The sequence below is a fragment of the Anopheles nili genome, chromosome 3 (assembly GCF_943737925.1).
Source record: "Anopheles nili chromosome 3, idAnoNiliSN_F5_01, whole genome shotgun sequence".
NCBI classification, from domain to species: Eukaryota; Metazoa; Arthropoda; class Insecta; order Diptera; family Culicidae; genus Anopheles; species Anopheles nili.
In genome coordinates, this window is record NC_071292.1 from 35,990,377 (window position 1) to 36,016,069 (window position 25,693).

A 25,693-nucleotide genomic window follows, 5' to 3' on the forward strand; every position below is an offset into this window, starting at 1 on the left:
GGGTGCGATTATCCGATAACATTATCGAGAGGAACGTGAGGAATTATTGACGCATTAATTTCCCTACTGGCCACCGGTTTTTCGGTGCAGGCGGTCCGCTTTTATCATCTCCCGGGTGGCGATTTAGGAGCACATATTGGCATGTCTAACAGGGGGGTCACAACGTCGAAGAACCACGCGGCTTTTGTCGAACGCCGAGGGTGGTTATCCTACTTCAAAGCTAGCGTAATTTGCCATCAATTACAGCACTTCTTCCTTCCGGCTGATGTTGCTGATTTGAGCATTTTATTTTATTTTTTACATGCAATGCTCGAAATGTGTTTAGGGTAGCACTAAAAACGCACGTATCTTCATGCATACACATTACTATTTCGCGATGCATACGAATAAAATCAACTATTGATGATTTTTGTTGCTGTTGTTTTTGAGTGATTTTTGCTTACTATTCTAAACATTTGCTAATATTTATCTCCCCTCCATGTTGCCAAAAATTTGTCTTTCTTTACCACGACACATCCACATTGTAGAAAATTTTTATGTAATCTGACGAGCATAAAACCGTTTTATAATATAACAAAAATCAACACCTGTTTTTGTAAACCAATAACATCTTTCATTAAAAAAACGTATGACTAAACATGGAGTAGTTTTTTTCTTCTTAAATGACGCAATAATCCGTGTATGGTCAAGGCCTACTTTTCTAAGACTTTCTATGACTAGCACTTGTCAGGAAACTGGATAATCAGTCCAGTGCACGGGGTCGGTTGAAATTTGAATTTTGTCGGTACAAAAACTACGCATAATTCTTATTGCAGAGCAAACATTCAAAAACATCTAAAAATTATACGTCTGTCTGGAATTCCGTGGGGGCTTTCATATCGCGATGCATTCAATTCATTATGTAGCGTTAAGAAGCCAGTTATGCTTTATTTCTTTTCGGTTCGTTCTTAAAACCGAACCACTGCACTTCCAGTTTGCGCAAATAGTTGATGCATGCTCCAACTTCTCCGGAAGCGAACGAATACAAAAAACCTATTTTTAAAGGATACAGGAATAGGAAAAGTTATGAAAACAACATGTCCTGTTGTTATGTAATAAGGACGAAAAAAAATGAAAGTGGAGAAACTGTGATCTACATTTACGCGTTATCGCTACCACCATAATGCGGTATAGTTTAATTCAGTACCCATTTTTATTGCGCCGCACTATTCCATCCGCTGTCTTAGAATTCCCTTCAGCCGGCTCTAGGACGATGGATGGATCGCCATTGAGCATGTGAGTCATTCGTTATCCTGCTGCTGCTTTCTCCTTCAGAAGACCCTCCTTCAGGGGTTAGTGGCCGCACCTTTAAAACGCTTTCCACTTCAACCGAGCGCAAACACAAAACGGCTGACCCCTCTCAGGGGCAATCCAGAGGAAATTGCTTTAATGGCAATTTTATTGACGCACAAGAGCATCGTCTAATGGGTAGACCGTTGCGGCATGATTTGTTACCACGAGAGAGTGAGAGAACGTTCGCAAGATCGCGCGTGTTGTCTTCAACCCCAATGGGTCGATGTTGTTTTCAACAAAATTTCACCATATCCATGAATCATTTGTTTCGCCAACCACTTTAGCCGTGTGCACTTACATCGCAAAATGCGCGAATCCTCAACAGGCCACCATCGCCACCGTAAATGTGCATGAATTGAGATTAATAGCAGCATAACGTGTCCCTCCAGGCGCCGACATTCCACACGCATACGAAATGAAGAGAGATATCTGCCAACACTCCTAGTCTGAGCAGCCCTCTCCAAACGCAGACTGAGCAATGCCATTACACCGGATGCCTACCAAGGATGGCCCATGCTTCGCCCTCGTGCATTAGCAAACTGCCCAAAGTTACTTATCAATTAAATTACACCAACGGCCCAAGTCCGGCTTCTTCTCTTCCACGTGGCCACGTGGAACGATTTTCCGACGGGTCATGGGAAAGTTCTCGTTGGTGTTTGCTATGCCTGCCGGGATGAGTTCCGTGTCTTAACCGCTGAGCAACGTGAGCGAAACTCGAGCTGTTCGCAGAGCGCGATCTGCATTAATGCAGCCAGGATGCTGGGTGAGCCTTCGGTTTTGCGTTAATTAAACCAAAGCCATCCATCAGCGCAGTGCTACGACGGTGCTGGTCATGTGGAGAAAATCGTTGAGGCCATGTGTAGCAACGCGCTTGTCGAAATGCAATTAAACTTTCCCGATCCGGGGGCTGATCTGCTGCATACCAAGAACCTTCAGGCTAATGCCAAGCGTGGTTTGGAAGCTGGTGTTTGGATGTGGCAAAGAATTTCGCTTGTCTCGTGTAAAATGAGCAATCTGCAAAGGACGCGGTCAATTTCTAAACTGATGATTACACAAAAACGCAACTAGTCTAGGGAAGTCGAAAATAAGTGATGTAAGGGATAAAAATCGTTGTAAATATTGATGGTAGTATGCAGCAGCATAATCAAGGAATTACAGAAGCGTAATAATTTGTAGGATAACATGACATAGTTAGTGTTAGTGCTTTTGATGTTTGTTGTTTGATGCAAACCAGATATTATACAAAAAAACTTCGGTGTGTAAAAGGTAATTTCTGCTACTCTATTAGATCGTGCTATGCCCGAAAAAGACTATAGTCCAGAATATATTTTCTTTTAGAATCTTTCTTGATAATATCTTTAAAAAAATAGCTGTCGTTGAGAAACGCCTTAATCGCTGTTGATATCAGTTTGACCCTATGAACTTATAGCTGAAACCTATCAGCTTGAAAAACTTTAGTTGCCAAAATATTGACGTTAATGAATTATACAAATACATACACATTCTTCGTTAAAGTTATGAGAGCTTGGTTTTAAATTTAATTGGTTAACTATGGTGGTTAAATAAAAGGCTTCTCTGTTACACTCAAATGGCGGTTAAAAATGCACCCTCGGAAAAATGCTTTCTTCACATTAATTCGCAATAACGTTATTGCATCCATTGAAAGACATACATAAGCATGCGCAACCAAAAAGTTGGGGAATATTTTGCATCTTTATGTTGTCGGTGGTAAGCAGGGAGCAAAAATATGCCGGATTGAAATGAGATTTTCCCAGCTACAGCACAACCAAGCATCCACTCTGCGCCCGAGCAAACTACCTTCCATCATCACTCCCGGATTGGTCGGATAATGTTGGAGTGAAAGCCAGCTTCTCCGGAGCAGTAGATTCAATTCGATGCAGAATATTCACTCAAGACTCCATAGCCCCCCGGCCAATCCGGTGGATGTATTCAGCGAGGGAAAGGAACATATTTATCTGTCTGTCTTTTCGCCTGTTCGTTACTCCCCGGGACTGGCGCGGATACGCGGCCAAATTCAAGCCAGCCAAAGTAAAGAAGAACATATAAAATATGCTTCCCCTGCGGCAATGCAACGAGTCAGTTTTCCATGCGCCGAGAAAAATGCGACCACCGGTTCTGTAGCGGTGGTCTGATGGAAACGAGGATGAAGATTTACTTGACGTTACCCGGACGGAAAAGCAACCGGCTGACGTGTCCTCGCGAAGCACGACCCCTCCGGGTTGTTACGCGACGAGGCAGACGATTCCGCTGACTGATTCGTTGGCTTCAACATTATAATAACTGAATTAGATGCCCCTCAGCGTACGTCCAGACCCTTTCGGCCATGGATGCCACATTCATCCAGCCGTGAAAAATGAGGCGTATCATATAGCCATCGCCACCCCAACCCAACCCCATATGGCCAATCTTTTGCCAGAGCAAAGCGTGGCTTATGCGCGGATATGACGTGTTAATAGCTATTTATCAACCCCTTAACCAGTGAATACGCTGCAACATATTCCTCCTGCGTTGTTCAATGCACCGTGCACCAAGAAACCAATACTCTTGGGTGACGTTTTTTTAAGAAGCAAAGGCATTATCCAATATTGCATACAAAGTAGATTATTATATCTGCAAAGAAAGGATTTCCTAGGAAAAACTCATGCTAGAATGCGTTGCAAAAATTGCTTTTTATCATACTTTGATGTTTAAATTCAATTAAATGACTGTTTTAGTCGGTGGATTGCGAACAAAATAAGCTTTAAAAGGGTGTTTGAAATAAAAATGTCTATTTACAAACAAATATGTGATTTTTTAAATCCATCTCTTAGGTTGTTGTGTTGCGGATTGCATACGCTCTGGCGCTCATGGCTCTGTACTAATAAATGGAGATGTATTTTTATGGCAATGTACATTTTCCACTGGTTTTTCTTTTTTTCGAACAACACCTTACTTTAAATAAAGAACCTAAGTAAATGTGAAATTTAAATTCTTTTACAATTTTCAAACATTACCAAAATTGTCGGTTCTGTTACACACCCTACTCGTAGACTCGCGCCATGCTTCCGAACCCATCATCAGTCGCTGTCGAAAAATGACCGCAGGCTACGCAAAACCCCACCGGAAAAAATCGGCTAACCATGACCATCGCTACACGCCCGCTAGCCCTTGCAGGAACTCGAATCCCCTTCGGCTACTCGTGCACCCCAGAACCCGATTGGCTGAGGGGACCGGCCTGTTTCATCCTTACGCCTGGCGGGAATAAATTAACAAAATTTATTTTCCCATTTCGCCTAAGGCCAAAACACGTCGTCTTACAATATATTCCTCGCGGGTCTCCCTTCCCGCTCACTATACCGGAAGTTTGTTACGCTTCCCCGAAACGTCCTGGAGGCGCTAGCAGACGTACCCTCGTGGAAAATGGCGCTCACAAAGTTCAAGATCGTTGGAATGCAAATATTTTTCAATCACTCCCTCGTCCCCAGACCGGACACAAACGGAACGGTGCAATGTGCCATACGGAAACGTCAACCAGGACTCCATAGTACCACCCCATCGAGTCCGAATCGTTCCCAGCATTGCTACCCTTCGCGATCGAACGAAAAACGCGTTGCACACACCGGGACGGTGATAGAAAAATCCTTCGACTCTCTGCACTGTTTGATCAGTTGTGTTGGATGATAGGCAATTTGCCCAAATGGAAGCACGTCGCTGCTCTCGCAGCGAGGGGCTAATTTGAATTATTAATTAAATTTATAGAAGTAGATAAACGCTCGCCATCGAACGGCATTAGGGCCTGCCCGGGGCTACTACGTTAAAAATCGATTGCGAATCGCTCGAAGTCGCCCCAAAGAGCACTAGTTTCGAGACACTCGACTAAGCATCCTTCCCGTCGGCGAGGCTAATGGATTGAAAAACGTTTTAATGCCCAGCCTTCGAACGGCATGCCAACTGGCACCGAGAGGCACGGCGCGGCATTAGACATTGAAATTACTTTCGAAACAGATTTTCATTTATATGAAATCTCTTCCATTCGCCCATAAATTTCAATAAGCGGCGCAATTTGATTTCCACAACACCCAACGCACCCGAATGCCGGGTGGCGCAAAACAACAGGCCTTTGAAAGGTGAAACGCGCGCGCTAGAGCGCGTGAACGAGAACGCGAAAATACAAATCGCGCCCAGCCTCGAGTATTGCTGTGTACATTCGCGATGATTAAACGACGGCTTGAAAACAGACATCCGTAGATTACTAATTCATCAGCAGCAATCCCTTTCGAAAAGTCAGTGAAACGGTTACGGCTAAAGTATTCGGAAATGAAATTCATTACACCACATCCTAAGCAGCGACGGCAAAACTGTCATATAACGCTAAACTGATCGAAATTTATATACTCACGCTGTAAAAGCACATGCTTATCTTCAACACTATTCACGCAAAAGTAGCGGGTGCAAAGTACTTACCCTTTCATATACCAACATTCTCAACGAGATACATGCAAATATGCGAATACAATTTGGATTTTAAAAATAGAAAATAAAATATTTATTTTTCGACGAAAAAAGAATCCGCTATCGCTAACTAAACGTAACAGAACTACTAAGAATTGCTTTGCTGCGGGCTTAGACGTTAAAATAGAAAAGTCCCCCTCTAATCGCGTAATACTACTACTTTTCTCAGTCAATATTTACACCATTCTCAACTCTCGGTGGACGGAACAAGTATGCAAAATACGCTTGCTGTTACTTGCCAGACGATGTATGTATGTGTAAGTGTGTGTATGTGTGTGCAAAGAGATCGGACACTCTTGTCGCAGCGGCGCTTTCAGATCCAGTCCCTGTTCTTATGCTTTTTTTTCGTCAGGAACACCATCCTCTGAACAGGAAAAAAAACCCAGGCCTGGTGCTGTGTCCAGTTGTCCGATACAGCGCTGTTTTTTCCCTCCGCACCTTAATCCGCAGCTGCTGGCTGGCTGGCTGGCGTCTCGAAAACAAATTTCCTCATCACTTAACACTAATGTTTGCAGCGCTTCAGCGCGCAGCAGCGCCAAACTCTTGTAAACGCCAAACTTGTTGCCGCCGCTCGGAAAAGAACGGGAAAGCGCGGAAAAGCACATTTATCGTCAATCACTACTTCGAACGCGTTTTTCTTTTCTTCCCCCTACTCTTTCTGCACTCTCGGACAAGTAGAGCTGAGACTCTGTGCACCGCGCGCCGCCATAGCACTTTTATTCTGTCACGGAAAGCGTTTTCCACAGCATGCTATGATAATTTCGCCCTTTTCCGTTTCGTGCTCGTGCTGCTGCTGACGTGCCGTTCAAGTCAAGTCTGGCAAATGCCACTACCACTATCACACGCTTAGCGCTTCGGTTTCGCTCTTGTTGTGCGCGAAAAAACCCCGAACGGTTGTGTCCGTCACCCGCCCGGCCGAAGGCCCGGAGGGAAAATGCGCGTTTCATTCGAAGAAAGCTAAAATTAAGAAACTTCATCCATTTCGATCCAGCTTTTCTGCTGTTGTTTAACTACGTTTTGTTTTCGTTTCGAGTTGGCGATATGATTTATTCGTAAATTCATTTTACGGCTACTGTGGAACCTGCTACTGGTTGATCTTCAACACTCTATACAGCAATAAACGCAGCATTGCTAACAGATTTCATATTGCAGAAGCGCTCGTTTGATATAGATATAGCAATCCGCTAGCGTACAATTATTTACGTACATTTTCCTTGCCTTTAAATGAGCTCGAAGCTCAGGCGTCGGCATCGAGCGCTCTACTTTAATCAGTAATCGTCTAAACTTCGCGTTCCTTGCTTATATATACACTAAGAAGCATTACACTTAGTTGATACGATTAACTTATCTCTCTTTCTCTTAACCCTTCCGCGTATGCTCGCCTTCCTAGAGAAGAGCGCCACATCGACGAGAACGAACATTTTCCGCTGAAGAAAACATAGAAGACACCGAGATTAAACGGAACGCCATCAAATGGAACACCGAAAGGAATAAAACGAACTAATAACGCTTGGGGGGCGGCTTAATTACTTATACTTTAAACAATATCTCCAACACGTTACTCCAAGGCCCAGCCGCACTAACAAACGGCGTTTGGCACAGTTTGCATCGTGCGTGCGAGTTTTCCTTACGCGAGTGTAAACGTGTGCAGTTTATTGGCATGAGTACGTTAAAAAAAATGAAGAAAAAAAATGGAATGCATGTTGCTTCCTGCACCGCTGTGCTACGGGGAAGACTTGGCACGAAACGAGCTAACAATGGCACTGCCAGAGAGACACTCGGACATACAGTTCCATGATGAGATGAATAAGTCATTCGAAAGCCTTAACAGTTTCCCTTCCATTACTTCGAACCATTTATGTCGTGTGGAAGTAAAACTCTACCCAATCTAGCACACCGATCACGAGGAAACGCGTTAGCTCTTCCCAGTGGCTCTTATTGTCCCCAATGGGATACATCGAAGCTGACGTAACCCCTGACGCATTGGGGAACTATTGGCAGGAATATCTACTTTAAGCTAATGGCACATTCGGTTCTCAACCCTCCTTTCAGAGACGCGCACCGGTCGGACCAGATACCACTTTTTTCTACGATGGTCATGTTTCGTGCTATGTTCCCTGGATCCGGGGGCTTATACACTAGCTTTCTGTTAATTCTTTAATACAGATCCGGTACTGCCTGATGAGCTGTATTATTGTATTGGACGAATTCGAGAATGCTTTCATAAAATATATCGGGCGCAAAACCGCTCTTATGCTTCCTTCCGGACGTTTTCGTGTATGTCATAATTTTCGCGCTTTCGAACACCTCCCTCTCTCTCTCTGTTCGCGTTATAGTTATCTATATTTACAATCACAGTTTTAAGTCGCACCATCATCCAATGGAAATGTCGTTTGCCTGTTGAAGAGAGGGGAAACTTTCCGGTTATTAGGAGTTCGAGATTATTAACGCACGTTTTCCAAACACCTACCGTTACTACAAGGAGCTGCATTTTGAGATCAACATAATCCTTCTTGTCTCCTTGTCGGCTGGAGGTGGCATCCTACTACTACTACTACACGCCATCCGGTCGATGATGATTGGCAACAATTTCGATGTTTCGATTAAAACAAATAATTTAGAAGAAAGGGTAGTTTAGGGTGTGAACAACACCGCTCGAGAGGTGCGTCTAGCGCCTCTGCTCTCTGCTCGGTTATCGTTCATTTATGCTCATTCCTACGGTGATTATTGTCCCATGGCTTCGATTCCTGTGCGTTTCTAGTGTGTTTTTTTTTCTTCTCTCGCATGTGATTCGTTGTCGATTGAGTAGTAATAGTTCGTGTTGCAGCGTTGCACAATGCCTCGTTGCTTGGCTCGGGTTGTGCTGCCTACACCACTATCTCGTGAATGACACGACGATTGCGGGAGTTCGGCGTCGAGTAACCGCTTTCCATGGCCAGCGCATCATCGTAGCTCATCGAGAGGTGCTGGTTCTGCACCGGAGACTTTGCTTCGTCCTGCTCCATGTACGGATCCGGTAGTCCGCTAACATCATGGTACGGTGATTCGGCAACGAAGTCTACACGAGGTGGTGGGTTTTGTACAGAGAACGAAAAATCGAATCGAAGAAAATCGGATTAAATTTGAATCCAGCTGAGGGAGAGACCATCCCCGCGGCCCGTGTGGTTACAATCACTCACCCATATGTTGATCCATGCGTTTCTTCGGTTTGTGAACGGACGCGTACGGATCGCTACAATAGTCCTGGCGCGATGGGTTCTGGCTGTTGCGCATGTTGTGATGGTAGTCGTCGCCACCGTGCTGGCTTGCCGTGGCCATGAGATGCGGGTAGGGAGCGTAATCGTCGACGGCACCGTATCCACCGTGGGTCATCGGGTCATAGCCGTAGTTCTGCTGCATCTGCTGCTCCATGTAGTTGTGCTGGGGAATCATGTTGGCGGAGTTCGAGGCAGCGGCCGACATTTTCAGCTGCCAGATGGAATCCTGCGAGTTGACGCTGCCACCATTATTGGAATTTGAGTACGAATTCTCCACGTAGCCCATGTTCGACCCTAATTCATTGACGGACACACGATAAAGGGAAACAATGTCAAAAGCGTTAGAAAAGGTGGGTTTCAAAAAGCATGGCGCGTGCATAAAAACGGATCTATCCACACCCGCAAACAGCACCAGCATCATGTGCATAAACACACGGTGCGGTGCACAAGATCCATTGAAACTTACAATCATTTTGCGGGACTTGCGGAATCATCGCATTCTGCTGATGGTACCCGTAGGTTGGCTGTTGGCTCGCGTACAGCGCCGTGTTCTGATCCATGGCCAAATCCATCGAATGCTCCAGTGCCTTGTTTTCCAGGCTGCTTGCAGAATAGTACGGCGGTGGGGCTTGGTTTTGCTGGGCCACAATCGACGGGTGGATGGAATCGATATCGTACTCCTTTGATTTCACCGATTCCTTCATTTGGGTGCGTTTGCAACGACAGAACATGACGACCAGCACGGCAAACAATCCCGCAACGATGCACGACACCGTGATTGCTATCAGTGTCGGCAGCTCAACGATCGATGCTTCCTGAATGAGTGATTGACCTACTGCGAGAGCGAGAGAAAGAGTGATAAGTAAACGATTGCATTGCAACTGAAAACCCGGTCGAGCAAAGCATTCCCAACAATACTTACTGTCAGCTTCCAAATATTCGCCGCAATACTCGTGATTGATCTTCAGACACAGCTTGACGCGTACTCGCGGATTCAACTCGTCCTCGATCGGCATCGGAATGTCGTCCAGTGTGTTACCCAACGAGCGTCCGTTGTTGCGCCGGCTTGCTACGAAATTCTTTATCTCGTGCTCGCGGTACGTCGGATCATGACCGTTCACCTGCAACTCCACCTTCTCGATGATGATCCAGGCCGCCATCGGTGTGTCACCGTACATGACCGATTCGACGATCGCCACCATCGACAGACAGGTGGCTCCGATATTCAGACCCAGAATCTTCGTTTCCGGATCGAAATTGGCCATCAGTGGGATGGGAATCTTCTCTACCTTCGTCGTGGTCGTAATTTCGTTCGAATGCTCCGACACACCCTTCGTGTTGAGCGCCTTCACCTTAAACACGTAGCTCTGATGGTGATCGAGTGGATTGATCGTGCACGGCACCTCACGCTGGCAATCGAACTCCATCCATTCGGCACCGCTGGCCGCTACGGCAGCACACTCCTCCGTCATGAGGCTCTCGTTCGGGATCACTATTTTGCGATACGATACGAAGTATTTCGTGTTCGCGAGTCCACCATCGAACCCAGGGTTCCACGAAAGGACGACGTAGTTTGAACCCAGCTCAACCGCCTTCAGTTTCGTCGGTTTCTCCGGTGGTCCCTTCGGTTGCAGCCGTATCGGCACCTGGATGTTGTTCAGCGAATTCGACACACGGCAGTGATATTCGCCGTAATCCTGGTGGCGCACATTGCTGATCTTCAGAATGCTCGTGTACACGTCATTACCATCCGAGGTGGTCAAAATTTCGTAGTGCCCGCCCGTGCTCAGCAGTGTCGTCCCAAAGTGCCACAGAAACTCGGGCTTTGGATACGACTGCACCTTACAGAGCACTTCCGCCGTCTCCTTGATGTCATTAGCCACTTTGTTGTACTGATGCAGCACAATTGGCTCGTGTTCGATCTTCAGATGCATCGTCGAGTTTGCCTTATTAACCTCATTCTCGTACAGGCACGTGTACTGGCCGCGATCGGTCGAAATCAGATCGTTTCCATTGGGCCGCGCCTTACCCGTGAACTTCAGCATACTCTGCACCGTCACCATCCCGTTCGGTCCCTTGTCGACGTTCGTTTTCACCTCGTACCGGTGCAATTCCGGCGTAATTTCCACGTCATCCTTCAGCCACGTAATTGACGGTTCCGGTTTTCCCTTCGCACTACACGTAACGAAAAAGTCCACCTCGCCGGCTCGCTTGATCATGTTGGACTGCAGTTTAGCCAAAAATTGCGGCGGCTGGTGGATCTCCAGGACAGCACTGGCCATGCCACCGTTACCCAGCTCGTTGCTGGCGTGACAGTGGTATTTCCCTTCGTTCGAAAGCCCCGCCTTCGGTATCAGATACTGGGCGCCTTGGGCGATCACGGTGGTCGAAATCTCACCGCCCACATCCCGGTACCAACGGTACTGCGGATCCGGATAGCCCGGGGGATCTGCCTTGCACATCAAGCTAACGCTGTTGCCAACGTGTACGACCGGTTTTTCCGGAGTGATTACAGCCTGCCCGGGGCGATGGCGCACCAGCAACGCTACAGAGGCGTTACCTTCACGCTCCAGCGTCTTGCCACCGTACGGCTTCATCATGTTAATACCGCGACAAACGTACGTGCCTGCGTCTTCCGCTCGCACATCACGCAACACCAGCGTATCGCCACTGCGCCGGAAATCAATATCGCCCTCCTTCAGCCACTCGATGGTCACCGGCGGTGGGTTGGCCGTCACGTTGCACTTAATATGAACCGTTTCCTTCTCTTCGGCCGTCTTGGCTTTCGTTTCGATTTGCACAATCGGCGGGTAGAGAACGTTCAGTGTGATTTCCTGTTCGCCCACCTTGCCCAATCCGTTATCAGCCGAGCAGGTGTAGCGACCGGCGTCCTGCAGCGACACCCGGTGGATCGTGTGCGTCGGGTGTGAAGAAATGAACCGTCCGTTGCGCGTCCACTTCACCTGCTCCGGTTTTGGTTTGGCGTCAATGTTACACTCCAGCTTCGCCGTCTGATCACGTTCCACGCTCAATGGGTTTTCGGGACCAATTTCCACCCGCGGATAATCTACGGAAGAGAGTAGAACAATGATGATAATTGAAAAATCCATCGCACAATCATTTAACACACTCTAACCCAAGCACTACCCCTTGTCTTCTTCTGGACGGAAATCTGCGTGGCATGTGATATACCGTTTCGTGTAATAAACTCTTCTTTTTCTTGTGTTCTAAAAACAAAATGCACCATCCATCGAACGAACGAACAAACCACACCTTTTGCTTAATCTTCGCAGTGCCGCTATCGGCGCGTTTGGCAGATGCTTTGTGGACGAACATATTACATCAATTAAGAAGCGAAACCATCGCACCACACGCAACGTCTGTATGATACTCGATATGTGTGATCAAGGATTAAAAACCCCAACTTAAAAAAAACTAAAAGCAGCTTACAGCCCGATACAATTCGCACGTGTAATCCCATAGCATTAATGAGTATTCTGTAGCTTCTTTAAAAAACCCCAATTTTACAGTTTCCATCTAGATCAAGCGACCGAGACCTGAACGTTTTAACTTGGCACAGATTAGAGTGTGTGGGGGATGTGTTACTTCTCGGGTGATCTCGACGTCCCTTTTTCTAGCCCGTAAACGAAACAGGTTGCACACGAACCAGTTACTGAAGCAGTTCATTTCAGAAGAAGAGGATTGGTACCCGTGTGATGGTTCGGGTGTGCGGACCACACGAAAATTAAACTCGATATTTTCGTGAAACTTGATCATGGAATCCAAGCTAACGCTAACGTTTCGCTTTTTTCTTTGCGCCTGTCGTCTCCAGCCATATACTTCCATCCGTATATCTCGCAAAGACGCCATCGATAACGATGATGGTGAATATTATTATTTTCACCGTCTGCCATCGTTATAAACTGCACAGATGATGCCAAGGGAGGAGAGAGTGTTTATTTTCTCTTCAACTGTCGTAAGCATCCAATCGTTCACGACACGTCGCCAAGATGATGCGCGCAAGATGGTGGTGGACATTTTAAAGGACAAATCTGTCTTTTAGGTGGGTGTCGCGGTCTTCTCCTGTTCGCGCAGAAAAGGATTGTGTGAACACCAGATTGGAGACTGATGCAGGCGCATCTGTGCCATCCCGCTGGCGAACAATGGAAGGTGAAGGAGAAGAAGATAAAAACGGTCCGCACGACTTAGCTGAAGAAAGGATGGCACTCCGTGGGCAACACTCCGCGAACCAGCCCTGCGAGGGTAAAGCGATTGGAGCTGGCACACCTGTAGCCTTTCGTTCGTTCGTTCGTTCGCTCGCTGACGGCAAGCTGCGTGGACCTTTCGCCCATGTCCGTTCGTGTTGCTTTTGGGGGGCAAGGTGTACGTTTTCTTTTTTTTTCGGACTGTATTTCAATCCCACTGTTTGCGTCCCGTTTCGTCACGTTTCGGGGGGTGAGTTTGCAGCGGCGAAGAAGACGACCACGGTTCAGAATGATAATGAACATCTGCCGCGAGAGAGTGGCCGCCTGCGGTCGGTCGATCCTGGGACAGGTTTTTCAAGTTCGAAACGACACGAAAAATAATAAGCAAAAACGCACCACCACTCGAAAGGAGAAAAATAACAATCTACCCGTGAGGGTAAGAAAAAAACGTCCGGTTAAGATCCAGAAAGCCGGTACGACAAAACTGTGGTGTCGTCCACCCAGAGCGGTCAATCGAAGACCATCATCATCATCAGCCATCTTGATCAGCTCAACGGCCTCTCTCTCTCTCTCTCTCATCACCATCAACAACGATAGCATGAATTTTAAATTAACATTTCGTTTTAAAGGCGACGATGGTGCCGAATATGTTTGAATGCAGGAAAAGATCATACTAACAACGCCGCTGGGATAGCAACAATATTCTAGGAAAGGTCTAGTGAGCATTTTCTTCCATTTCACTACACGATATTGGAGTACAATCTAGAGACAAACGAACGATTCTAGCACGAAATCATCTCTCATCCTCCAAAATCCTCGTGCACACAACCCAACTGTGCTCCTCGGTTCACTCGACAGCCACAATCGTAATGTCGAATAATCTCTCCCTGTATAATTAATTGAAATCAATGAAGATCGGATTTCCTCATTAAATTTAAAAGAAAGGGTTCTTAGGTAAATGAAACGTATCTCATAATCCGTCGTAGAAGAGCTCAACCTTACCAGCTCTAGCCGCCCCGCTGCGTTCGTGTGCTGATGAACGTCGACGAGAGCGATAGACGAGGCGAGAGATCGAGTTACAATCGTATACATATAAATTAAAATTATCCAGCCACCCTAGGACTCAATGGACGCGGCATGAGCATACCAACAAAAGTTTTCATTATCATATGCTACCTTTTTTCCGATTTTTCTTTAAAAAAAACGATGCTAGGCGTACGACGAAAAAAAAGAAGATTAATACCATTAAAATCGAACACGTGGAACAATTCAATTGGATATACATTTTACATGACGGTCCGTTGGACACTTCATAATCACACAGCAAATCGTTCTCCATACTCTTGACGATGATAAGCCATTGCTTAACCGGAACATGCTCGGGCCATTTGCAGTTTGTCCTCTTTTTTCTCATCCCCCGTCTCTGAACGGTCAAGTTCAGCTGTCAATATCGTCCAATAATTTCGACGCACAAAAGCAGGACCATATCGCCATCGAAAACCGACAAAAAAGAGACAATACAAACCGTTGAAAGAGAAAAAAAGTAATGGGGAGTAAGTGTTGGATGAGTGGATTCTCCAGGGTAGCAGCGAGAAAAAAAAAAACAAAACTCGCACAACGCCTTTTACTTTTCCATTTCATTCCACTAATGGGGTTCATCTGTCCCGAGAGAGGAGTACCTGTGCCTGTTCGGACGGGCACAGCAGTTCGTACGCCATTGCACCTGCCATTGGTAATGATGTTGCACTTCTTGTCCCTTTTAACCGATACTGCTCGCGCTCCTATATAGTTATGTTGACTCATTGTGGCGCCAAACATCCCTCTCCTGCTCTGGTCACATCCAAAAAGCTGCTGTTCTATTTTCCATATCCTGCAGCTTGTGCATGTACAACAACGAAAAAAAAACACAACCACAACCGCTTCGATTCATTTGCGCACGTGTATAAGACCGAGCAAGGAAAGTATGATATAATGAAATGTTGTCAACTGCTGGACAGCGATTGGAAAATAACACATGCTTCCAGTCATGTTTTTGTCCTTCGATCTCGCGCGTCTTCTTGAGTGTGCGCCTCAATATTGATGATGGCCCTCCTCTGTCTGATAGTTGCTTAAGTGATGGAACCCCGACCGATCGATCGAAGGGCCACATTCTTCTGGGCAGCTGATATTTTTTTACCGAACACCTTTAAACGTTATGCATTATCAGTGCAAAACACAGGCACACACACACGCCCATCGCTCACACTCTGTGGTAGTTTTGATCAACGGCATCCTTCTACGTCTCTCTATCCATTCTCATAAAGCTTCATTATGTCCTTCTGCTCTTTGCTTCGTGAAACCCTTTGCACCAAAAAAAAACTCCACAGAACACCTGCTGCGCGCGGACCCGCAGATTGCTTTATTGATGATCAAATTACTGACCTTTAAAGCGTTCTTCTCCTTTCCAAAACTGGAAAAGGGGGTTGTTTTAAGCTTTTATTTTTCTCATCCGCGCGAGCCACACATTATGGAGCAGCACTTAGAGCAGCTATTAGGAGAGCGCGTCTGCTAAGCACCAGGTGAAGCAGATTCATCTCGTCTACCGCACGACCACACAGGCATTGCGCGAATCGTCTTCAGCGATCGTCTCTCGCAAGCGATCCTCGCGTCGAAACTTTAATTATGAAGTGAACGTAAAACGAATTAGAGCGGTTTTTGCTGCAGCTCCAGTCGACGATACGGTGGAAGGAATAGAGCCATCTGTATCCCTTTTTTTTCAAATCAAAACAATTGCAGCGGAAAGTATTCCAACAAAACCCCTTTGAATTGATACACCCCGCCCAAGTACTTTTAGTAAGTTCCCCCCTGTTAGGTGCTTCTGCCACAATGAGCCAGAAAGTTTCTAAGATCACTTTCAACACATTCCTTCTTTGCCGTTTTAAGCTTTCTTTCGCTCTCTCTCTTCGATCCGCTACTTACAGTATTACATCGAAGAATCAAATTTCTATCAAGTTGAAAAAGTCAATAATGTTGCATCGAAATGAACCGGCCTCATACGAACAAAAAAAACCAAAGTAACTGGCAGTTTTCGCACCTTAACCACTTTCTTTTCTCAGCCGTTAGTTCCGCGTTTCCATCCAACTCATTTTTTCTTCCTTCTCGGTCGCGGACGCGCGTGTGTTTCCACATTTACGCAAACGAAGAACGACGAATAAGACGAGTGCATTATGCTTGAACTGTTAGCATGAATTTTATAACTTCTGCAAAATAACTTTCTTCATTGCCGACGGTGAATTCGACGGCCAGACCAGGCGCACGTTTAACTGCATCTGTGTGCCGCAGAAAAAGGACGGAGTGGTGGTGGTGGTGGTTGTTGCAAGATTGCGGGATAGATTTGAGCATTAAAAGGAAAGAAAAAGAAGCATCTCCCCCCACATTCTTCTCAACCGAACACTCGCATACTTTCCCTATCTGCCATCACTCCTTCGTCGGTGGCAGGCACACCTAATCGTATCTCTCCGTCTGCTGCTCGCTTTTTTCCGGTGGTCGGTGTTCGGCGAATCCACTCCTAGTCCAGGTCCGTCGGTCGGTCGGTCGGTTGGTGTTGCATTCTTGCAACCGCAAATGTGTCCGATAAAATTCGCGGATAAAAACTTTCCTTCCCACCGCCGCATCGAGAGTGTCGGCGGACACACACAAAAAAAAAAACAACAGGAAAGCGCAACTCGGCACTGGGTCTTAGGCTAGTCTCTTTCCCGTAAGTGTGGCGGCTGGGGTTTTTTATTTCTCCCGTTCGCAAGCACCCAAGCACCACTGCATGTGCCTCCGTTGCACATCTTGGCGCGTGTGAGTGTTGCTTTCATTTTTTTACACTTCCTTAAAATTTGCTTCAATCCACGGAACGTGGAGTGGGAAAAATGTTTAACAACTAACCGGGAAGACCGGGAATTTCCCTACGGCGTTTGCCAGCAGCGACAACGCCCGACCGACCATATTGGAAGCGCGACCGGGAAAAAACAACAGCGGGAATCGACCGACCGGTAGCTAGCGAACTTGTGCTTTTATTTTTCCAGCTCGGCGGCAACAAAAACTTTCCACCCCGGACCCGAGAAAATGAGCCCAAAAAAAAGATGAAATTTTTCTTCTCCCCGGTTCCCTGGAGAGAGATTCGAGGCCATCAATTTTTTCTCCTTCACCCCCAAGGGTTTCCACTCCAACCAGGGTGGTGTGTTGTCACCATCCGCTATCTGCCGTCCCATCTCCATTCACACCCGGAATTTTTGATGGCAGGTTTTTCCAATCCTATGCAGCAACACGCGAAAGGAATGACGCTTGGACGGAGCCGGTTGTCAAAAATCTGGAACAAGCCATTCATTTTTACTTCCTTCTGAGGCACTGAGCAGGGGAAGTGAACGAAGTGAGAGAAAGAGAGAAGAGTGAAGAAAAAAAACTCCCAAACCAAACCCAAACCGAACCTGCTTCTTGCCTCCACACAACAGCAGATCGTCGGAATCGGTTCTGCTTGAAGTTACGTCTTCTTTCTCCTGGCTGTGGCAAAACAAAGCGCGTCGGAAAAACAAACGACCGAACACACTGTTCCTGTTTTAAAGTTCCAGCAATGTCCGCACTTCCGACCGTGCGGTAAAAAAAAACCATAGCTAATATATGAGCGAAAGAGAAAGTGTGAGATGGAGAGAGGGAGAGAGAGTAAAAGCGAAAACACATCTTCACATACAAAAGAGTCCTCCTTCTCCTCCTGCTCGTAACTACTACGCCATCGGCAGGACACGCGGGGACTGAGTGTCCTGCCGATCGATCCAGCCAGCGGGTCCAGCCTGGAATGTTGACCAATAAATTTCCATCGGGCCACTAACGAGGTAAACATTTTATTGTACACCTCTCCACCCATCCACCCGCACCCAGAAAAAGGATGGGCGGTTTTTGCGACACCAAGATTGCTGCTGCTGCTGCTGCTGCTGCCTTCGTCCATGGGGACCTTTGACTTTTCCATTTGAAACTAACAATCCAAAACAAACCACACAACGGCTTCTCCTGGCTGGCTGTCTGCTGGTACGTGATTGTCCGTACGGTTTTGTGTTTTTTGCGCCAACCACCATCGGAATGCACCGGACAAAATTAAACTTTTAAGAAACCCTCCCGCTGCTCTTGCTGTTCAACTTCCGGAACATTTTACTGCCTACTTTCCAGCGTCCACCATTTGGGTGGATGTAGGCGCAAAAGCGTGTTCAAGGGTGTGCCTTTTAAATGAAACTTCCTTCCACCGATGAAGGTTAGTGGTTGGTTTGGTGTCCGAGAGCTCGGTTCGATGCGGAGGAGTTCGTTATTTGCAACGCATTTTCCTGCCAGTTTTTCGTTCAAAAAAGCGTTTCATTTCAATCCAACCACCGCCCCCCTGGCAGCTGCTCACGAGCGAAAGTTCGTAAATTATTATGGCTTGGCTTAAGATAATGTTCTAATGATGTTCCCCGGTATCGGTAGCAGCTCGTGAAACCAACCACCACCATCGAAGGAGATGAGAACCGGGGCTGGCTCTTGGTCGTGGTGGACACTTGAGATAACGTTCTCCCGATGGTAAGGAAGGAGGAATCGTTGCCCGGATGTTCAAACTTAGAGATAGCGCGGGTGGAGAATAAATTACGAAGCAACTCGAAGTAAGTTGTGCTGGTTACTTGCAGTTTCAGTAACGCTTACGGTAAAAGTATCTCTAGTTGCATGAGCAGGTTCGTAACTGTTTCTTCTTGTATGCCCCGATAACTGTGTTTCTGTGGGTGCCTCTTTCTCATATTCGGGGTTCAATTCTGATGAGTTGAAGAAAATTCAATTTTATGTTCAAATCATCCGCTGCATTGTACTGCACGTAAATGAACAACGAACACTAAACACCTAGTTGGTTAAAGCATTTATCTGCCAAGCTCAAATTGCTCACGTTACAAGAGGATTAAAGCAAATTATAAATGAACTCCGCCTCGCTTCGCAATCGGTATTTAAAGGTTCTTTTTTGAAAGCAAACAAAGGAAACTCCCCAACTTTCTGGTGACTGAGTCCTATTGTTCCGGATTGTGCCGGGTTTTGAAAAAGTGCGGCCATAACCGATAGTTTTAGAACGATTGTTTTCTCGTACACCTTTGCGATTGTACTGCTGCAGGATACGGCCGAGGCTTTTTTACATTCCCGAGAATTCCGTGAACTGTTCGCTTTTTATTTATAGAGTCCGAAACCGTCAAACAGGTCAGTGCAGTACGCAGAGTGGCCTCGTCGCCAACGCCAAAGGATACGATGTAGTGCAATAAGGAACTCGATTCTAACGCACCGGAGACACCCTAAACCCGGTGGTGTGGCCACGCGATAGTGTTCGAAGGAATGTGATGTAGAGACCATGCCCATACAGCAAGAAGAACAAGCTAGATCAAGATTTGCTCGATAAGCCACCTGCTAAATGCGAAGTTGCAATCCCTTCGAATTCCTGTTTGCCAACACCAAGCCGCTCCCCACCCACAATTCCCAACTGCGATGCATAAAAGAATACCACCAAAAGGGGTGGGAGTTTACTCGGTGCACCTTGCACATTTCCCACCCTACCAGCAATCTGACCAAGAAGTTGTTGAAACAATTTACATTCAAGTACGAAACCCCCCGGCTTTCTCACGATTTTAGAATTCTATCGGCCAAAACTGTCTCTAAGCAATGGTCCACCTTCCCAATGCATTTCGCTGACCACCGGACCCAAAGGCAAAGGTAAGCGGCAATACATAAATCAGCCCGGTTGAGCTGAAAAGAAGCAAAAAGGCTCCGGTTTTCCAGCAGTGGTTTTTAGCCTCAAAACGAAATGGGCAACGCGAATCAATAAATTATTTTTATCTCTCCACTGCCATCAAGAGGCTCGATCGGCCAGCCACGTAGTTGTTCCTCGCGAGTGTGCTAACACCGTTACTGTTAGCTTTTCCCACCACGCTCGGTTGTGTTTAGGACAATTAATTTAGCAGCCCCCGCCAAGCGGAGTTCCACGAATTCAGACGCAATGAGCGTAGGAAGCAAAACGAGTCTATTCGCGGTTTGATCGCTTACGGGCAAAACGGTGACGCTAATGTGTTGGCTAATGTAGTCCGCAGCATGTCCGAAGAGCGCGTCGAGGGATCCATTTTCACAACCATTACGGGGGTTTTAATGTGGAATAGTTTTCCCTTCGCTCGATCGAAATCATAACATCAAACCAACGGTACCGCTGTGCCAGCCACTAGACGACCTCTTCTTCTTCGCTTTGATAGGGAATTAATTGCTATCGTAGTTGCTAAAAACGTCGACTTGAAGAAAGCACACTTCTTCACGGTAGTGTGATAGCACACCACTATTGAGCACCCTACGTCCTCGAATGGGCAAAAACGAAAGCAACAGAAAAAAAGCAGTCCCTACCAGCATAATTTATACCGATGCGGGCAAATTTTTCACTGTCTTTAAACTATTTTTCCTTGCCCTCAACTCAACCTCAAGCTCCGATGGTCGAGAATACCATCAGGAAACATGATCCTTAAGATACTTGCCTGCCGCAACGCTGGACTATAGAGAGAGTGTGCTACTTGGTGGCCAGGAAACCCAGTCAAACTATCTACGGCATTATTTTTCTTTCTCCTATCAACCCAACGGGAAGTCACCGTGGTAGGCGCCTTCGGCCTGGCTGTCAGGCCGGCTGTCCGCCCGCGAAAAAGGTAAATTAAATGAGCAACATATTTTACGACACTGACGCACCTCACCTGCTTTATCACGATGGTGATGGTAACTGTTTAGCTGATGACCGGCAGGAACGAAATAAATCTTTTACAAGCGCAAAACAACAAGGCACAAAAAAAACACTATTCGCACATAACAATGGACCGTTGAAAATGTCACCTTCTATCACTGACTTATCACACGCTAAGCGTGTCTCCATAAGTCACTCAACACGCTGTAACGGTTGAAAAGGTTGCTTGAGTAGAGCCTATGTTTAAATTTCTTTTTCTTCGTGAATTTTTCTCTTTTCTAGAAAGCATGAAAAATACCTTTGACATGTTTTTGTGCGATCTATTACATCCCGCGCTTGCAAGAGTTTTACATGATTTACAAATACTTTTAAAAGAGCAGAAATTTATGGGTTTTATTCGACCTCAGATTTTCCAGAGTACTGTGACACTCTGATCAATCAATCAAAATTACGAAAATATGTCAGATTTACTTCCAAAAGTCAAAATAAATGTTGACTTGTTGCCTGCACCGTCCATAGCCTGCTATAATTGCGCATTAATTGACACTTGATTAACATTTACGACGGTCGGTCATTGTCATCTCAACCGTTCCAGTTGTAAAGTGTTTATGTCCAATGATCATCGTGAAGATAAAAAACAACATCATCCACAGCAGCGAAATCTGGCAATCAGATTCTGCGTTGAATTATGTCCCGAGAGACAGAATACAGCGCCTCTCGAAGCAATCATCGGAACATTCTACGACCTCCTCCATTCGTGAGTGTCGGAGGACGTCGCGAAGAAGAGCATTTCAACCGTTGTTCGGAGAGCAAGAGATGCCTCACGCGTACCATCGGTTGAAGCATAATTTCTCATCCGTAATGACAGCAAATTGCTACCTTCAACATCACAGCAAGAGCGAACCGAGACCAAAATCTAGCTAGTTAAAACCATTCACAGCCCAATTCCCGTCAAGTTCTTCACCAAAACGCTCTGCACCGAATATTACAATATAACGCTCTTTTAAGCTCATTTGTACTCCCGTCGGCACAATGAGCAACAACCTCGAGGAGCCTTGTTGTTGTTATGGCCCACGGGGAACGTTAATGTAAAATCCATTTACGAATTCTTCATTCCAGCTTCCGGAGGACATAATTTCATCGAGCAGCGCCGGTGATTATTTCACCTCCATGCCGAGATGATGATGACACTTACGCTGCGCCTTAGGAGGCTAATGTAACGCGCTGTGTACTCGCATTGACTCTTGAGCGACGTCCACGCGCTCGCTATTTTCAGCCGGAGATTAAGTGACTCACGAAAGCGTTCCAGCGTTCGAATGTGTCGATGGAACAAACGAACCCACGATGCGTAACGCTTAAGACCCCATCGTTGCGTAGAAGGGACGGCTTCCTACAGCATGCTCTACATATCTCTTCTTTGGTCGCTTCTGAAACCGACCCACCAGCCACCAGTCAGCCAACCAACCAGTTCATTAATCTCTTCTTACGCCCTCGTCCGTTCGTGGCAGCAAATCGCTTCGAATCCCAGCTCTGGTGGTTGTGAGAAAGAGATAGATCAGACTAAATATAAAGCCCACGGGGCTCGTCACTGGCAGCTGCCAAATTCCAATGGAATGATTTTTCATCTTCAAAGTATTCACGGTAGCCCATTGCAACCGCTGCGAAGGCCATTCCGGTAAACGGATTGTGTGGCTTTTTTTCCAACCACCCCATTCACTCAGTGAAGAAGGATTTTCGTACGGCCATGAAGAGCACACAGTTCTGAACCGTCACGGTTAGGTTTACTCGCGTACGGATTTCCCACTGTCGACGTTGGCATGGTCGCACGCGTTCAGACGCAGCTGTAAGTATGAGCTACATTTCACAATTAGGACTTCAGATATGGCCACTTCTACTAGCAAAGCGCTCGCGCTCCACTGCGATATCTTAATCTTATGGCTCATTTTTCAGTCCACCAGCCCAACCCAGCAGCAAAGCCCACCGTGTCCCGAACGACTGCCGGTGTCGCATGGGCGAATCCAACAACTTACTCTCAATTTCCTTATCACTGATTTCGCTTCATCACGAACAACTCGTCTTCAGCCCGCCGGAGGGCAGCTTCGTGTGATGGCCGTAAGAAGGGCACATGTATTACGTTTTCCGAGGGTATTTCCACTAAAACAACGCGACCTCCCCAAATGGAAACTTTTCTTATCTACGCACCGGGGAAAAGTGAGTGGTTCGAATTAAACAACCTCGGCCTGCTAATCAGTTTTACGACCACTAATTGTCCTCCGCTAGCGAGGCCGTACATATTTGCTGATGATTGGGAGAAGAAAAAATACATTAAACCATCATACAGCGCTCCCAGTCAGTGCAGTTGTGTATGGAGTTGGTTGTTGAAAAATGGTCGCCATTCATCACGTTGGCACTGCCATTGCAAGAAAGCAACTTTCGCCCGCCGATACAGAGAGTGTAAGCGAGACAGCAAATGTGATGCGGTTGCGGCGGTTATGGCACTGTGCTCACGCCAAAGGCAACTACGATTGAAACAATAACGAGTAACCCTATTACGTGCCCGATCGAAACGAAGATAAGCTTCTTGAGTGAAAATGTGCCAGCTTCAATCGCGCGCCACCCAAAAATGCATCAGATGATGGAAACTATTTCCCCGTGATGCAGCGTGCAACATTCAATAAGCATCTACTACTACTTCGTTCTCGACTACTTCGACGCCGAGAGGCCCGAACAATGTGGAATGCTCGGTGCTTAAACTTCCCAACCGGTCGCTTTCAACTTTGAATTGCTCTTGTTGCACGCAGGCACGCCGCCGTTTGCCCTTTGCCTCGCTGTACTCGAGATGAAACGAACCGAGATTCACGTGCAAGAGAAGTTCGGTAGCTTCGAGAGCCCGTACGAGGCGTTCTATTCTAATGCTTTCTTCCCCGTCGAGCTGGAAGCTTTCGCGACATCACAAGACTTTTGCCCACGTTTCTTCAGTTCCCATTGGTCGTGTGCTCCTTATCGATGCGTTCAACCGCAATCCGGGAGGATCCCGGAAAACGCCAGGAGACGCTCGGAGACGACGAGATGCGCTTTCGTTGCGCCTTCGTTCTTTAAATGGTTTTGTATCTGTTCCAGACAAACTGATGTGCCTGTGCTCACCCTGTGGAAATGCATGGCCGGGTGGTTTCAACTACGACGCAGCAACGCAAAATTGACAAACTTTCCAAATTACGAAAATTCCGACATTCATGGCTCGGTAATTTATTTAAATACATTAAACATTCGTCTCAGCGGTCCTCGTATCCACACCACTCATCCTAAAACGCACTCACATAGCGGCGGAAAAGCCTGGAAAGCGAGGAAAAGAGATGGGACAACATGAAACTGGCTATCCCAATAGCAACTTTTTAATATATTGCCCCATTCTGTAAACTACCAAACTATTTACGTTGCTGTCAGCGGCAGCAACTGCATCCGCAAGAGCACATACTTGGAGGTGTAGCTATTTCAACTAGCTATCGCTCTGGGCGAAGAGTTCACAAGCTAGCTTCTACACATGCCACGAACCAATCTACGCGAATTAGTCCTCAACTATTTGCCACGACGAATGTACTATGAGCTAAGAATCTGCCAAACGATTCTTAAAATACCCATGATCGTAATCGAATATCACCTCAAAAAACCCCTGCAACCATGGTTGAATGTGTTTTGTTTTTCCCTTGCCATCGCCATCTTTTAAAACACTTGCCCGACGAATCGAAACCGTCGAAGCTAATTAATCAAATAAAAACGCCCGTTTCTGTCGTCCACCTAAAACGCAACAAGGAACGGAACGCCAGGCAAACCCCCCCTTGTGACAAGGGTTGACATTTCAGCCCACCTCGACGCAAATAACGACGCCGAGAGGACGACGACGATAAAATCAGATTTCGCAATTGCCCACCGTAACGAGGCCGCACCACAAACGAGCATTAAATCAGATGAAAAATAATTAGCACTCGTTGCCGATGGAGCCAAGTGGCCAACGGAAGAGAAGAGAGACGTGTGGCCGAAAGCACCCGAAACCCCGGAGTGCAAAGCACGGAAGGACAGCATCACGACGGTAAAGAAAACATCTGCTATGCCCTTGAGTGGACCGCTTCCGCGACCCTGCTGCTGCTGGCATCATCCACCACCACGAGAGAAAAAGCCCGATTTCGTCAGTCCGTTGGCAAATCCAAACAACGCACAAATCGTAATTTCAATTTTCGCAATGAAACACCCAGAACGTCTCCCGCAGTGTCCTCCCTCTGCTAGAAGTCTCAACCCCGGCGACCGGCTCAAGGAAAAACTCGGTTCGGTAAATGAACACACACACAAAAAACACTAACAGGCACAACACAGGAAAAGTGAAATGAGAGAAAATACTCACGGACAACAGAATAGCGGGTAAAACAACACGATCACCCCCCAAAGTACTCTCCTCTTTGCTCCCTTCTCGCCATAGGGTTCGAGAGGGCGCAAATGAAGAACTTGGAGGCTAATTAACGGAAAACAAAATTTCACTGCCACCAACACCGACCGACCGAGTCCGTCCTGCTTGTTGTTCTCGCAATTCTAACCGCTCCACACCAAAAGCACGGGCCCTTCTTCCCTGCTACTGCTGCTGCTTATCGGCTTTCCGAAGG

At 46.6% G+C, this 25,693-nt stretch overlaps 1 protein-coding gene across 1 annotated transcript in view; it reads right to left on the minus strand.

Moving 5' to 3' along the window:
• Positions 1-8,626: 8,626 nt before the first annotated feature.
• The window catches only part of LOC128724161 (hemicentin-1-like), a 32,171-nt gene continuing 15,104 nt past the window's right edge, over positions 8,627-25,693 (minus strand). Inside the window, 4 exon segments of the mRNA XM_053817926.1 lie at positions 8,627-8,902; positions 9,024-9,395; positions 9,568-9,936; positions 10,024-12,168. Of these exon segments, the coding sequence (XP_053673901.1) occupies positions 8,712-8,902; positions 9,024-9,395; positions 9,568-9,936; positions 10,024-12,168 (3,077 nt within the window). The 3' untranslated portion in view covers positions 8,627-8,711.